This window comes from Lagopus leucura, unplaced genomic scaffold, assembly GCF_019238085.1.
Source record: "Lagopus leucura isolate 7727_CA_CO unplaced genomic scaffold, USGS_WTPT01 Super-Scaffold_100001, whole genome shotgun sequence".
NCBI lineage: Eukaryota > Metazoa > Chordata > Aves > Galliformes > Phasianidae > Lagopus > Lagopus leucura.
Window position 1 is genome coordinate 90,700,880 of NW_024962262.1, and position 15,908 is coordinate 90,716,787.

At 36.6% G+C, this 15,908-nt stretch overlaps 1 protein-coding gene across 2 annotated transcripts in view; it reads right to left on the reverse strand.

Annotated features, from left to right (window-relative positions):
- Positions 1–3,921: 3,921 nt before the first annotated feature.
- Positions 3,922–15,908, reverse strand: part of NECTIN3 (nectin cell adhesion molecule 3) — a 62,070-nt gene continuing 50,083 nt past the window's right edge. For both annotated transcript variants that reach the window (XM_042867832.1, XM_042867831.1), the window contains exons 8-9: positions 7,683–7,745; positions 3,922–7,138 (exon numbers count right to left, since the gene is read on the reverse strand). In XM_042867832.1, coding sequence (XP_042723766.1) covers positions 6,962–7,138; positions 7,683–7,745 — 240 coding nt within the window. In that variant the 3' untranslated portion in view covers positions 3,922–6,961. The remainder of the gene's footprint in view (positions 7,139–7,682; positions 7,746–15,908) is intronic.

Sequence of the window (15,908 nt, forward strand, 5' to 3'; positions counted from 1 at the left end):
CTTCGTCTTTCCTAGTAGGTCACAACTGCAAAGCAAAGTCTTGCATTTTCAGAAACTGCAGAATGGATCAGCAGCTAACAGAAAAACAGTTTAAAATTACACTGTACAGAAGCAGACCATGCTTTCCCCCTCCTTTAATTCCTACTGAAGCCAACAATTCAGTATTTGTTAGCAAATGCCATCATGCTACCATCTGGGGTTGTTTTCCTTGAGAGGAAGGCGAGAAGAAAGTAAGGTGGAGGGTGTGTGGAACACTGTTTCAAATTGTTTTGCTTTTTTTCAATTAGACTCGCCATACATGAAGAACTGGTCTACATCCTGACAAATAGTAAGCAGTATCCTCTCAGTCATAACCCTCAATATGACTTCCTTTTCCACGAGCCCTAAATCTGAGTGCTCCATTGATTCAGAGGGCAAAAATCCATCCATGCTTTAATCCCATACAGATGACATCAAATTCTTCCAATAGAGAGGGACAATTGCAGGACATGAGATAGAATTCATTATAACAGACTGCTGTATCTTATTAACACCTTTCCCTTCTAGTTCCAAACACAACAGTCAGGCAGATACCAGGATTGAATTGTACACATCCACTTAGGAATACCTTCCTGAAAACTGAAGATGTTAGTCCTCTAAGAAGTGTTTATTAGATTCATTACCCAATAGAAGCCACAGATAAAAGCAAATGACCAGTTAGATTCTTCTGTTGTCAGTATCATTACTAGAAGTTGGTCTTTATTACAAAATACACGACAACTCACTGAAGTGATTCTGTTCTTATATGGAATTTAAGGAGAAACATAATTAAGTCTTCCACTTCATATGAGAGACTGTTTTAAAATCGAGGTCAAAGTTTCGTGAGGACTACCTATCTTAATTATGTGCAGAGCACAGATTGTATTAAACTCAATACACTGAGCAGTATTCAATTCCTCAGCTATAGAAACTTTTAACTTGAGCCACGTCTTCACAAAATACAAGATGAAACTAAGATGAAGTTGGCCTCTACAGAAAAGTATTTGGGACTGCTGATGAATAACAACCTGAGCATGAGCCAGCAGTGTGCCTTTGCAGCAATGAAGACTAACTGCCCACTGGGCAGTGTTAGGAAGACTGTAGCCAGAAGGTCAAAGGAAACGATTACTCTTTGAAATTTGTGAAGCCTCACTGCATGCCTTAGCAGTCCCAGTACAAGAGGGAGGTGGCCCAACAGCAATGATTCCCAGGGAGAGCCACAGGGGTCAAGGGCTGGAGCACGCAATGTACAGGGAACAATTGAGGACTTGAGGCTGTTCAGGTGGAAAGCTAGCCCAGGGGTGGGTTATAGCAACGACAAATTAAATCTTTACATAGGCAGTTTTGCATTGTACAAGAAGCAACAGTAGCTACAAGTGAAAGTCTCATTACATTTAAGAAGGCCTTTTTTCTGCTATGACAACAATCAAACACCAGAACAGGCTGTACAGAGCCTGTAAAACTGACACCCTTGCACTTGCTCCAAGTTCTACTGAACAAGGCTCTGAACAACTTGATGCAATTCTGATGACTGCCCTGACTCAAACGGATAGTTAGACTAGATTATCACCAGTTATTCCGCCCATTTTAAGTTATTCATATAATTTATAAACCTGTGAACTTGGTCATTAGGAGGGTTTCTTCTTCCATTTGATTTCTATTTCTAAAAATGCTTTTATGACAACCAGTGCTATTACAGCATTAAGAATTAAACTACATTCTCCTCACCTGTTCATTTCATTTATTTATTTTTAAAGCTGAAACTTTTCACACAACCATTATCTTCCAGCAACACTCTACAGTAAGAAAAGAATCTTTGAAGCTTCCATTGCATATTGTTACAGAGGTCCAAGAAACTAGATCTGCAGACTAATTGCAAAGCCCACTGCAATATTTTCAGCTGCTGGATGTACCCCCATTCTGATGCAAAAGACTTTTTTCAAAAGACACTTCTTCCTAAGTTCACCCTTGCATCCTAAAGTGCATGTCACACAACAGCAAATGGAGAAAAGTGGAACTATCAACAGATATATGATTAAGGAGACATCTATTCTCTGTCTAGACTACTACTATCATTTATTACTAAAAATCCAGTGAAAAAAAACTCAGAATAATGTCCAGCTTATTGCAAAAAATCACAGCTGAATTACATTCAAGACAACTATTAAAGGAAAAAAAAAAAGTAACAATATTGTGAGAAAGAACAAATTTGAAACAGGACAGAAATAATACAAATTTGTTCCCCTTCCGGGATATTTTTTTCTTGTTATCTGCAGGATATGAACAAGAAAATGCAGGATTAGAACAGAAGCTTGACTGAGATGCAACAATGCTTCACTTAACAATTAAACAACCATGCATCTTCAGATTTCACAAAGGCTAAAAGGAAGCCTAGGTTTCTTTGGAACAATTTCAGATTGCTTCCAGGCACATTACAATTTCATTTATCTTTTTTCAAAGGGTCACAGCTCAGGAAACAGAGTGTTTCCATTTCTTCTGTCCCAGTCAACGTCACAGTATGTGCAGTGTTCTCTCAAACAGCAAATAACCAAAAAGCAGGGAGAAGTTATTCTTAAGGACACGAAAATCATTTGAAAGGATGCAGCTGCCAAGACATCACAATGGTCATAACATTTTTTTTTATTACTCAATGTATCCTGTAACCAATTGTACAAATTGAACACCACTCAACAGTTATATCACAATCGCAGACCTAATGAATGTATCAGTAGTGACCACTTACCTGTCAGTAACCTTCAGCTTTCTTTAACTGTTAGTCCTACTAGGAATACACCTTAATATTTACTGTTTCAACTGAAAATGAAATAATACTATTGGTAGAGCAACTAGCTGCATGTGTTTTGCAGCGAGTTTTATTAACAAAAAAAAAAAGCATTTAATAACAGCAGAACAAACGAGGCAAAAACAAAGCAAAAACAAAACAAGAAGGTGTTTCTGGTAACTTCATGCCTTATCAGAGATTTAAGATTAGGGACTAGCTAGAAGATAAACATCACTGTTAGGGTACTGAGCATGCGGAGTTAAACAAATTTATTGAACTGTAATAAACAACGTATTAGGCTGAATTCCATCTCTTATCCCTTGACGAGCTCTCTTCAGATACTAACCTTTTGAAATTCCAATCTTACAGAAAAGCTGGTCTTTTTCCACGTGTCTGTATAAATACTCATAAGTTTTCACTCAACCTGCACTAAAACAAGTGTGTAGTTATTCTGATTTCAGAGGCCAGCGCATGAGAAGAAAGAACAGAAGACATATTCTGTTAGCTTATGGGAACACTCAGTAATTAAAACAGTTATTTGAAAGGTTTCAATAATACCTCTAATGAAGAGAGTCTGTTCATATTTTAATTACTTACTGATGCGAATCAGAGCAACAAAAGAAGCTCTTTAATAGAACTAACACAACCCTGAGAGAGCAAGCACTACCCAGATGCACAGTCCTCAACAATTACTACTCTTTAGCCTCACTTCATTCCTCCAGCAGCACCTCAGGTAGCCTCAGACCGGGCTTTCAACACTTGTATGGAAGCTCCTATCAGCTTCCTACTTGGTCAGCTTAGACACGTGCAACTATCAATTGTTAAATGCACAGATGTATAGACAATACAAAGCTTGCTAAATAGACTTGAGGATCAAAAGTTGAGTTTACATGAGTGCTCCTATTAAATAAAACAAATGTTGACAAAACATTCCATTTCAGTATCCATCATCATTGACATTCACAAGTGGGACCGCTAGAAAAAAGTCTTAAGATTTAACTACACAACCAGAGATGAAGAAATATATCATGCCAAGAAACTGGCTGCATTTTTAACACCTTAATCTTAAATCCAAACAACAATAAAAGCTTTTATTTTGTATATTTTTTATTTAAGCCATAATCCAAAATACAAACATTTGAATATATACAAAAATAAGACATTTTCTAGACCTTAAAAAGGCAGAAACTTCTAAAGTGTGCAACTTCTGTGCAAAATCCTACCTATTATATACTTTCATATTTAAAGAGCTCTATGCAAAATCTCCACCCCACAACACCTAGCCACACACAAGACTGTAGGCAACATCTCAGAAAACTTATTCTAAACATCCCTGAATGGATTACAAAAAAGTCCTCACAGATAATAACCATAGTAATGTATTTTATGACTATTTTAGGGAAAAGTACATGCTAACAGGCAGCTTGCAAGACTTTCTATAGGTTCCCCCCACCCAGACCCCCCCATGTAACTTGAGGAACACAGGCAGACTACATCTTCCTTAAGGATACTCTCACATTCTTAGTATTCTTTTCAAATAAAATTAAAAATTTTGTTGACAACATTATTCTCCCCCTCACCCCACTGTTCCAAACTCTTCATAACAAAATACTTGCAAACAAGAAATAAAGTGTAAGTTCAGAACCACAGCCTGTCAACATAATAGGAAGTTATCAGCTACTGAGCATCACATTGAGCTAACAAATTTAGTGTAAGATTACTATAATACAAGTTTTGAACCACCTGTAATGCATATTCAAAACATTTTCGTATGAAGTTTTGCTCAGTGATTTGTCTAATTATCAGAAAAAAACTGACACTGGAAAAGTTTGTGGATGCAAAAGACCTTATTTGAGTCTCAAATATAGCAGGTTTCAAGTTGAGAATAGTTCAGAATTCAAATGAGCACACTCATTAGTCCATAAGAGAAAGTTTTCTGTGGTTCAAAACAGCTCCCAAACATCATCTTTACCAACAATTTACTCCATCACTCCTTTAGCTATCAACTTAAACTACATCATATATGAAGGCTGTACCAAAATAATGCCTCCTATTTTATTATGTTGACCCATGACATCAGAGGCAGATGGTGGTACGGCAGCAGAGGGGCAGACTGACAAAATGGCATCTGACGTGGAAGTTTGTATGGAGTAGAGGTCTATCACTGAATTCCTACATGCAGAAAAAAATTGCTCCCACTAACATCCATTGATGCTTACTGAATATTTAATGGAGACCAAACAGCAGATGTGAGCACAGTGAGGTTGTAGGTGGTTTGTTTCTGCAGTTGCCACAACAACATGAAAGGCAAGCCACATTCCAGACAGACATGCACAGCTGTCACACCATGAAATGAAGAGTGCCTCCATTAACTCATCCATTAGCTCATCCATGCTAATTAGCTAATGGTGATGACTGTTGACAAGCGTTTTGTATCTGAGAATTTGCTTTATCAAATAGAATTGTTCTGCTCTTTTTATCTGTCTTAATTCCCATGGAAATTAATGGGAAACATTACTTTTGGAGCAACTTATGCAAAAGCAAGCTGCTTATCAAGAAAAGAATGAATATCCAGTTCCAGAAAATGAACATCTAAGCCATCAGCTTCTAGCTGCTTCCTGTAACAAACTAGACATATTTACCTAACGCTATTGTAATTAGTGATGTCATTAGCTTCACTATAATGGAGATGAATACAAGTTTCATAAAAGCATTCTGCTTGCAGCACATTTAACTATACCTATCAGCTTTCAATTCTATTGCTTCTACAATGGTGACTCTTTCCGGTCTTAAAAATTTTGAATGCCTTTGAGAAAAAACACAAATATTAAGAAGCAGTGTTCAATCTGTTACAACAATTAGTTCAGAAAGAGACATACTTAATGTGTCTTAAAGTAATCTGACTGAAAATCATTGTTCCGTACTAATGTGCAAGTTTCTCTGAGTAATTCCAGTCAGCAACGTGAAGTATTTTAAAACAGCAAGAATAGGAAGTCCCATGAGCTCATTTTGGCATTAATACAAATATACACTTTGTTACTTGAAGAATATTTATTTTACTCTGAAAGTTTTTTGTTTTTTTTTTTTCCCCCTTTTTAAGAAGATCCTGAGCAAGTTTTTTCAACCATTACCCACAAAGATAAAAATTTATCTGAAATAATGTTAGCACTGGAGGCATCGGGACATTCAGCAGTTATTTCATAGTACTGGCTGAGATTAGAAAATGGTGCTGGAAACTTGAAGACTACTAAAGCTCTACTTATCTTGCTAAGACATGAGAATGCCTCATTGCAGTAGTTTTACCACAAAGAGCATAAAATGTATTAACTGCCAAGCAAGAAGAAACTCCACAACACTTCACAGAGGAAGAAGGCCAAACAGTAATTTGTAGTTAAAATACACTTAAACGTAAGACACTTTCAGATAGTTTTATCTCCTAATCTTCGTCCAGCAAATAAATTTCATATAGACCTACTTGATTCATGGCCAAGATCCAAATAAAAAGGAGAAAACCTTCTGATGACGTAAAGAAATCGCATCTATTTTTTACAAGGTGAGAAGACGCCTAACAATTTATAAAACAGTAATTTAGTACTTGAGAGGTAGTTTAGTTGCTCATTTGACTCAGAGAGGTAGAGGCAGTGGAAAAACCAGTTGCTAAGGCTAGTCAAAATGATAATTATCTCAAGTTTTCTAAGATGCAAAGGAATTGATTCACAGCCTGAGATTACTCATGTCACCACGGATCCAATTCCCTTGACAGTATTTACCTTACTTATGTAAAAGTTAGTAATTTCAAAATATCCATTTAAAGGGAAAGCATTCCCTATGGAATCATACATAACAAGGGCAGCACATTTTGTTGTCTGTCAACTAATTGAACTGTAAATTATACTTCTGAAGCCTATAAAGGATAAATAATAAAGCTAGATAGCTTTCTCCTCTTTCGACAGGTTGACATTGTGCTGTAACTACTAAAATACATACAAAATGCTAGAAGCAAGTTTAAGTCACAAATTCCATAAGGTTTACTTATACAAAACTGCCATGCAATTTCTTCCCACAGGAAAAAAAAAATTGTTTCAGAAATGGAAGCCAACAAGACTTACTGGTCCTATGGCCAGTAAGTATGTAAAACGTCACACCTTGAAGTATACATAATCATACATAGTGCTCCCTTGGATTGATGTAGACTCTCCCAGATCCGGAGTTTTGAGGGTGCCCGCTGTTCCAATTTTTGTAGTACATCTGCTGATAAACAGGGTACATATGCTGAAGACACTGTTGTTCCTGTAGCTCTTCAGCCTCGTAGATAAGTTGCCTTTCATTCACAGCTTTCTAAGCACACATAAGAAATAATCAGTTTTATAGTTCACGTATAGAGCTCACAGTACCTAATCTTGTTAGTTTTAATGAAAATGAAAACAGTATGATCTCCAAAATAATCCCAAAAATTCAGAAGCATGAACTTAAGAACTCCAACCACTAAGACTGTTAGATGACAAAAAATGTTAGTAACTATTTAGTTGATGTCAAAATATGTTTCAAAGGACATAAATTCTAACTCTAGTTCAAAACACAGAATTATGAAAGCAACTGTCAAACCTTCCTGTACTTTGCAATGTTTTTTCCCCTCAAACAAGAACTTGGAAGTTCTAGTGTTCATACATTTGAATTAGTCAGCAAAACTAGGACATACCGGATATTGAAGTGATACTGACCCATTTCACTGAGGGACGGCAGATCCACGTACCCAATAGTTACTGACTAGGATGGTCAAATATTTTGTTTTTCCTAGCAGGAAATATCTTCCTACCCTTATTTTAAGAAACATGATGAAATCAAGGCTTTGATTAAGAATTCAAGCTATCTGAATATTTACCATGTGCTGCAAGTTTCCAGTATCTTTCTCTCCATACTGACTTTGCAAAGCAAGATGTTCTTTCTGGAAAAAAACAAGTTATAGTGGAAGCAAGTCAAAACTCAACACTGTAGAACAGATTCATTTTACACAAAGAACACTATTCATTACAAAATGCATTCTGCGTTGCAAAGTGCCTTAACTGACCACCTTTTAAAATACTTCTTACCAACTCGTCTCTGTTGGGAAGCAAAATGCTACTGTCAGTTTAGAAATATTATTTTCATGTATTTTATTTTTACTTTCAACACAAGCACGTTGAAGAAAAATTATAAAGTTTTAATTTATGACATCGATCTTAGACAAAATAGGCTAATGTGAAATTCAAAGCATGGTAAAGTTTCCACAGCTATATGGTTAAATGCTGAGTTTGACAACGCACAGAAGTAGTTAACAGAAAAGCAACTTAACTGTATGCTACTGAAAGTTGAAGGGGACAACATATTTGCTTCTCAAGTTGATGAAATTAAGTAGAGCCTTCTCTTCAGAAAAACACAGTTTTCTAGTGGCAGTCTCCCAAACAAATTAAATTGTTTTTCGCCTTGTTGATTAAAGCAGCATAGATGTATTTGTAGCTCATCTACTTAAGTCTGTTTTGCTGACTAGTTTTCCTATTGGCAGTGCATGCTGCCTAGATCTTTTCTTATGATCTTGTTCCACAAAGCCAAAACTTGTCCCTTAAAGTCTGTCTTCAAATTATATGCTTAGGATTACCCCCACCCAGCCGCAGGATCTTGTACTTGGCCTTGCTGAACTTCATGAGGTTGGCATGGGCCCACAATTCAAGTCTGTCCAGGTCCCTCTGGATGGCATCCCTTCTCTCTATATGGTTATATGCAGAAGAACTTCTCTAACTCAAGAGCTCTCTGCTTAATTAAACTAACCAGTCCTTTGGAACACTGGTTATGTAACAGAAGAATATTCACAACTTTATCCACCTGACTGGGTCTGATTTGATCACTTGTCCTTACGTTCAAAAGTAGCTAAAATCAATTCTGCAGTTCTGCCCTTCATTGGTTTAAGAACAGCATCGTGACTAAGACTAACACAGTTTTTTACAGACAGCTTAACACTGAAGTTCCCAAGCTCATCAGCACCACAAAGACATTACAGCAATAAAGCAGTCTTATCAATCTACTCATCAAAGACTTGGACAATTACTATCCTATTAAACAGTTTTCTCCAAGACAAGCAGTGAAAACAGAGCTTCTCTGATAGCAAACAGTAATTGCTCTCTGCCCTACTTGTATCTCATACATTTCATAACACAACTATTGCTGCACAGGGGCTTTGTAACTGTTTTGTTTTGATACTTTCAGATGCAACATACACAGCAAACAAACGTTATCAACAGTCAGCACGCCTCGTGATTCAAGTGTACCTGCTAGCAGACAGAACAAAAGCATCAATAATTACACAAGCACAAAAAAATGCTAAAACACAGATTTTACACCTGACCATTAGAATATTCAATAAGGGATAAATGACATCTTAAAGATTGAAGATGTACCAATGATAGAAAATACTATTTTAGCAAGTTCCTGTGTGTTATACTGCTTTTGAAACAGATGGTGACTATTACTACTGCCGATACTATAAGTAGGACATAATTGTGGTTTATTTAGTATATGAGTTACATATTAATGATAACTAAAACCATAATGAAGTACATAAATTCTCCATAACAAGCTATGCTTAAAGTCATCTACACATCTGAAGAAAAAACTAAACGTAGCTCATTATCAGTAGTTAACATTGTACGGTTAACATGCACATATAGAGCAAGTAAAAGTTACTGGTTATCATCTATTATTAGAAAACCAGCACTACAGGCTGATATAGTGATATAGCATGCTATTGAAAACAAGCTAGAAAATGATAGAACTGAACTTCCAGAGCTCCTCCAGACATCTGGTTAAAGTACAATCACCTATATCTTGCCTGAACAGCTAGTGAAGGTGCTCTCTTCAAAACCTGCTTGGACTACAAGCAATTTTCCCCACAGTGGGCTATCTTATTTTTCTATTTGCAACCTTTCTTAATATTTAAGCACATTTCTGCAAATACATATTTTGTCTTAATCAACAGGCAGAGAACATTCTGTGTAATGCTTTGTCACTTCATAAGAGAAAAAACATCTGCCCTTCTGTATTCTCTCTCAGAACAGTCAACCATTTTATTCAGTCATCATTCATTTTGCTTCAAGCACTGATCATGCTAAACAATGCTCAAGTGCCTTGCATAACTTTTGATGTGCTGTGTTTAAAGGGGAAATTTGCTTGCATCTCAGAAGTGAGACTACTGTTAGATTCAGCAGATATGAATTTATCTGAACAACTCAGCACAGATACAGGAAGAAACAAGAGGCATGTGCATGGTCTTGATGTCTCGCCCACGCTAAGTCTTACAACTTCTACCATTAAACTCATAATCCAGTAGCAGCACTTCTCACAGAAATTGTTCCACCTCACTCCAAAATTTAAACCTTACTCTGCAAAGATCTAGATGAACATACATTCTACTCTTGCAGTCACTTTCTGTTTAAAGAATCAACCCTCTATCAATCTCTAGGGTTGTTTTGGAAAAGAATCATTATATAATGTCTTCCAGCAGTCTTACTATGCGGTGTAAAGAAGACAAGTAAAGGGAGATTTCTTCATAGTAACAACTAATTTGTCACTGAAAGCTATGTAAACTTGTCAAATTTATTCAGAAAAGAGACAACTCTGCACCTTATGACTACTTGCTTTAGTTCAAGTCTCTCACTAGTCCATTTCATAGCTTTACCATTGTTTGGCCATCAGCAACCTCAAGGGGACCAAGCAGGCAAACAGCTGAAAAAACATTATTGGAACATGGAATAAGCTATGAGGCCAAAGGCAACCAGAATGTAGCTTGAGGTTATGCAGTCAATGGCCTGAGAAAGGCCTTGAAAAGTGAAACTTCGTGGACAATCAGAGCACAATCTTAGTAATTATAGGATTAAATGACAAAAAGAAAGAAACAGCTGACAAAGATATGGTGCCTGTAATTATCTCCACAGGACGATGGCAACTGCATTGCATTGGGAGCAAAAGAACCATTAAAAATCAAAGCTAACAAATAACCATCAAACTATATAGAGCTAATATCTATAAAGGTGTTCACTGCAAAACAAAAAACAACGAGGCTATAACTGTGTACTGTTCATAAAAAACTACTTAGTTGGATACAGCTTCCTCTTCATAACTTCAAGTAAAACAGTTCACTGTTCTTAGCATCTGCCTATGAGAGCTGCTCTGAAGGTGATGTCTACATTATTATGTTGCCCCACTACATCAGAGGTGGGTGTCAACCACATGGCAGCAGATACTGAACCTTTCTGCCAAGATTCCATTATACGTCATTGCCATGTGACAGATGGCAGCAGAGGGGCAGTCTGACCAAATGGCATCTGACACGGAAGTGCATATGAAGCAAAGATGTGTCACTGAATTCCTCCATGTGGAAAAAACAGCACTCCTTGACATTCACTTACAGTTGCTGAACACTGATGAGACCAAACAGTGAATATGAGCACAGTGAGGTCGAGGGTGGTATTTCTGCAGTGGCAACAGCATGTCACCTCTGCTAGTACCTATTTTGACAGGATAGGCACACAGGCTCTTGTTCATTGCTAGCAAAAAATGCATAGCTAATGGTGCCACCTATGCTGAAAGAATACTATTTTGTAGTGAAGAATTTGCTCTGTCAAGTAGTGTTACTGTGCCCTGTTGCAGTTTCCATGGCAATAAATAGGAGGCACTGTTCAGAGCAAGCTATGCACATATGCAAGTTGAAAAATATTCCCATGCGGTTACTAGTTACAGCACTCATCAGCTTAAACACAATGTTCATAGAAAGTTAGTTTTGGACTAAGAAAAAGAGTCCACGTCTAAAAACGCCTGATTTACCCCTAAACAAAGAACAAAAGCACAAAAAAGGAAAGGAACACTTTATTCTAAGAGGAACATACAAGAAACTTCCAAACAAACTGATGAACTGACTTAACTTAGAATACCTTTTCAAGCGAAATGCCACTTCTCTTCTTGTGTATTTTTGTATACTTACCTTTAATTTGGGAGACAGAATTCTATTATTTTAGTAACAAATGCTTACTTGCCCCTTTTCTGCGCTTCACCAAATACATTGCACATGTTACAGAGAACACATTTGCCCAGATATTTAAGTCCCATGGAACCCCATTCTTCAAACATTTACAGATTTAAAATATAACAAGTGATACAGAGTATCCAGAAGTTACACCATTTTTTCCTTTTCCCTCTTAATCTTAGGTTTACAAAAATAAAACCTGTAATGCCCTTCTAAGCAAGCAATTCAATTCTCTATTATTTCCACATTTAGTGGAAATCACTCCTTTAGTGATATATGATACTTTAGCGGTATCATCACTCCTTACTAAGTTCTTTTGAGCTACTTAAATTATAACCTAATCTGCAAATGCATGGTGAAGCAAGCTGATAAATATCTCATGCTTTTTTTTTCCCCTATTCCTTCACTATTCTTTTCCACTGTCTTCACAGACCTATTTTTTCCCCAAACTTCTGTCAAGTTTCCTGCTTTGTATTTCCTATTAACTCTTCCCCTCCCACCACTGCAAAGTCATACTTTTTTTTTTAAACTTAAATTCTCAGATTGTAATCCATAGTTCAATGCAAACTATGATGTATCACTAACTAGGAAATGCAGTACTCTTTCATGTTAGTGCAAACAACATGAATTCACCACATAAAGAGTGGTTCTAGGAGGAGGAGAAGTCCATGTGCCCTAGAATTTCTACCAACAGTGGATTTAGACATGACTGAGGCTAACTCTAGGAAGACAAAACAAAGTTCCACTGGGATCATTTATTCAGTTAAAATCGTTGACAGAGGAAATATTCTCGAAGGGCATGAAAACAACACTCTTACTACAAACAGACTGGAATTCCACATGTTACTGCCAAGGAGCAAGTGACAGTTCAGAATCATATTCTGTCAAAGGAAACTAGTGCTGATCTACCCAACAGTGCTTACATACAGAAACACACTACACACCCAATGCTTTAAGCTCTTCTATGTACACTAGGCTTCCATTTGCTTATCTTCATGTATTTCAGTATTACATAGGAGCACTGAATTTTACTCTGGTTGTACTCTCTCAAACAGTCCTTTAAAGAACTAAACCAGTTATCTCACTAGCATCTTCATCTTGCACTGCTCTACCCCTCATCTCTTCTGATTTAGATTATAAGGATGTCCTATCTAATCCCAACAACATTTAACAATTTTAATTTATGGGAATCCATCCCATACAGCATAAATTGCCTTCATACATTCGAAGTCCATTAATAGAAGACTCAGTGCTTCATCCTACTCCCTATCAGTTTAATATTTTTCTCCTATTTTAAGATCCTTCATCAGTATAGATAACTACCTATTTACATTTCCCATTTTCTTCTATTCTATCTTGATTGCCTAAACAGTTCTTTCTGCCTAAAGCAATGCTTGCTTTTCCCTCAAGGAAGACCCACCTGTATTAAGACCATCAGGAAAAAAACTAGAAGAACACAAAAGAGTCAATCTATAAACGAATAAAGACTATGCTATTTAATTGAGACTACCGAAAATTATTTATTATTTTTTAAATTTGATCCAAAAATATTGTCACCCATTCAAGGCCATTACACGATTTTATGCTTTTAACTGTGTTATACAAGCTCACAGTCTGTTTTTAGGTGTCCTAATTCTGTTCCTTTCCAGCTCCTTGGGCCCCTCATTGAGAACAGCCTTGGCTCTGAACCACATGCTTAGCAGTTATAAACACCAATGCGTTATCAACATTGTTTTTTCTCCTAGAACCAAAACACAGCATCATGCCAGGCTGTATGAAGAAAACAGCTTTGTGCCAGCTGAAATTAAGACACTAAGCTATCCAATCAAAAGTTAAAGTTCTTTAATGGCAATAGAAGTATTCCTTTTCAAAACAGGGGAAGAGAGGTATTCCATACCATGACATCACACAGAAGGAGCTTTGAAGGGTCTTTGAAATTCACCTCTCTCTCAAGATGCTTGGGAGGCAATGGCTTAACATCACTCTGTGGGAGGTCAGCAACTGCTTTTGCATCACTTGCTATATCTTTATTTTTATTTGTCCTATAATTATCCTTTCCTCTATCTTAGTAAATAGTTTTTTCCTCAATCCACAAGTTCTACTTGGTTGTTTCCTCTCCGCATCCCATTGTGGAGTGGGGGTAGAAGTCAGTGAAGAACTGTGTGGTGCTGAGCCACCTGTCAGGCTAAACCACAATACTTAGCTAAGTATATTAGGTATTCTTAGATGTTTCAAGTCTCTAGCCAGACTCCTCAGGTAGAGGAGTACCTACTGAACTGTATTTCTTTATTTCTGTTGCTACAAAAAGCTCAAATAATTTCTTGGTACATCAAGATCTGAATATTCATGCATTGCATTATAAAATATACTTCATTTGTGATTTTGTATCTTTCTTTTGGAAAGGTCTGTCAAGACAGACATAGCTACTATTTTCACAAAGAAAAAAAGAGTTCCCGCCTCAGATGTGTTTTTTAAGTTTACTTGAATATATTGCTAGGAACAAAAAAAAAAGTCATTTTTTTCTTTGTTCCATTTAATATCCCTTCGATTTGGACTCCTCTCTCCCCCACTCTTTTAGGGCCAACCATAATTCCTCAAATTATTAAAGGTACATAGGAATATGTACAAATTGGTATTCACAAACGTCAGCATAGAAAAAATAACTTCCAATAATAATGCTCCAATATAGATAAAATGTAATTCAAAGACCTTCTATTGATACACAAAGAGGATAACTTCAGCTTATTCAGTTACATCTGAGACACTTCATGTGACCCAAAACACTACTGCGCTTGACTTGAACAATAACCATAGAAATAGTTTACAAAGCTGCACATTATATCAATTAGCTTAAATTGATGCTCAGCTGGTGGAGTATGCTGAAGACACCATTTCAATTCACTATCCTTCTATATTTGCACTTTTGTGTGGTCTATGATTTCTGCTCAGATTTCATGTGCTCTATTGCTGTCATCAATACAGCAACACTTAATCCACCATTCCTTTCAGCATTACTGGAAGCTTTCACCTGAATATATTTTATGTAGAGGCTCACCAGCACAATTCTTATGTCTGTCCAGATACTGCAGCACTTGGAACCAACGGCATGGCTAGCACAGACACTTTGTCAAACAAGACAAGGCACAGTAACAGGCTAACTTGTTTTTTTCCCCCTCTTGACAGCTATTCAACTATTGGCTTCCTAAACAAAACAATGCAACCAATCACGTCTTGACTACAGGTAGTCTTTTGACATGTCTGTTAGACTAAGCAGAAGCACTTGCCTCAAAAGCATAACAGACAGAACATGATTCTGAGTAGTATCATTAACAGCTAGGAAGACAGCCTCCAGCTTCAGTTTTTTTTCCAGCTTTACAGAATTTCATAAAAGAGAAACAAGTATGCTAACAATGTTATGCCAAAATCTCTTGCTTTTAAAGTCAACATCTGGTTTCAAAGAAAACTAGATCTCTCCTCACTACCCCAAAACAACTTAAAAGCATACCTAGTTTGAGGAAAATGAGGGTTTTTTTTTTAATATTAAAATGTATTTGAATAAAACATTTTGTTCTTTGAACAAAAATTAGTCAACTGCAGTTTTTCTTAGTTCTGAAATACTAACAGAATCCACAGTAAGCATCACCATAGAGAATGCAGATAGCAGACAGTTCATAAAAGGAGTATAAACTGAACTCTGTGAGTATCCCTGTAGAGGATAAAGAACTGCATTTCTTTGTTATCACTTCACTGTTTGGCAGCACTATAGATGGGCTGGTAACTCAAAATAGTCCATACCTTTGATTAAGTACACAAGATAATTTTCCACCATAATTCAAGTATAGGACTGTATTAACACAAGTATGATCCATCAGTATTGCATTCACTAAGTTAATGTCAGGAGAGTTACATCATTGTAAGCACAAGAAGGTACTCAACCTGACAAGAAAAAAGCATTGTTTTCGTTACCTTATGTTTTACACCATCATTAAGACCAAATGATAAAAACTCACCATATTTCTTGCCAATTAAACTTTCTGGACTATCATATCAATATAA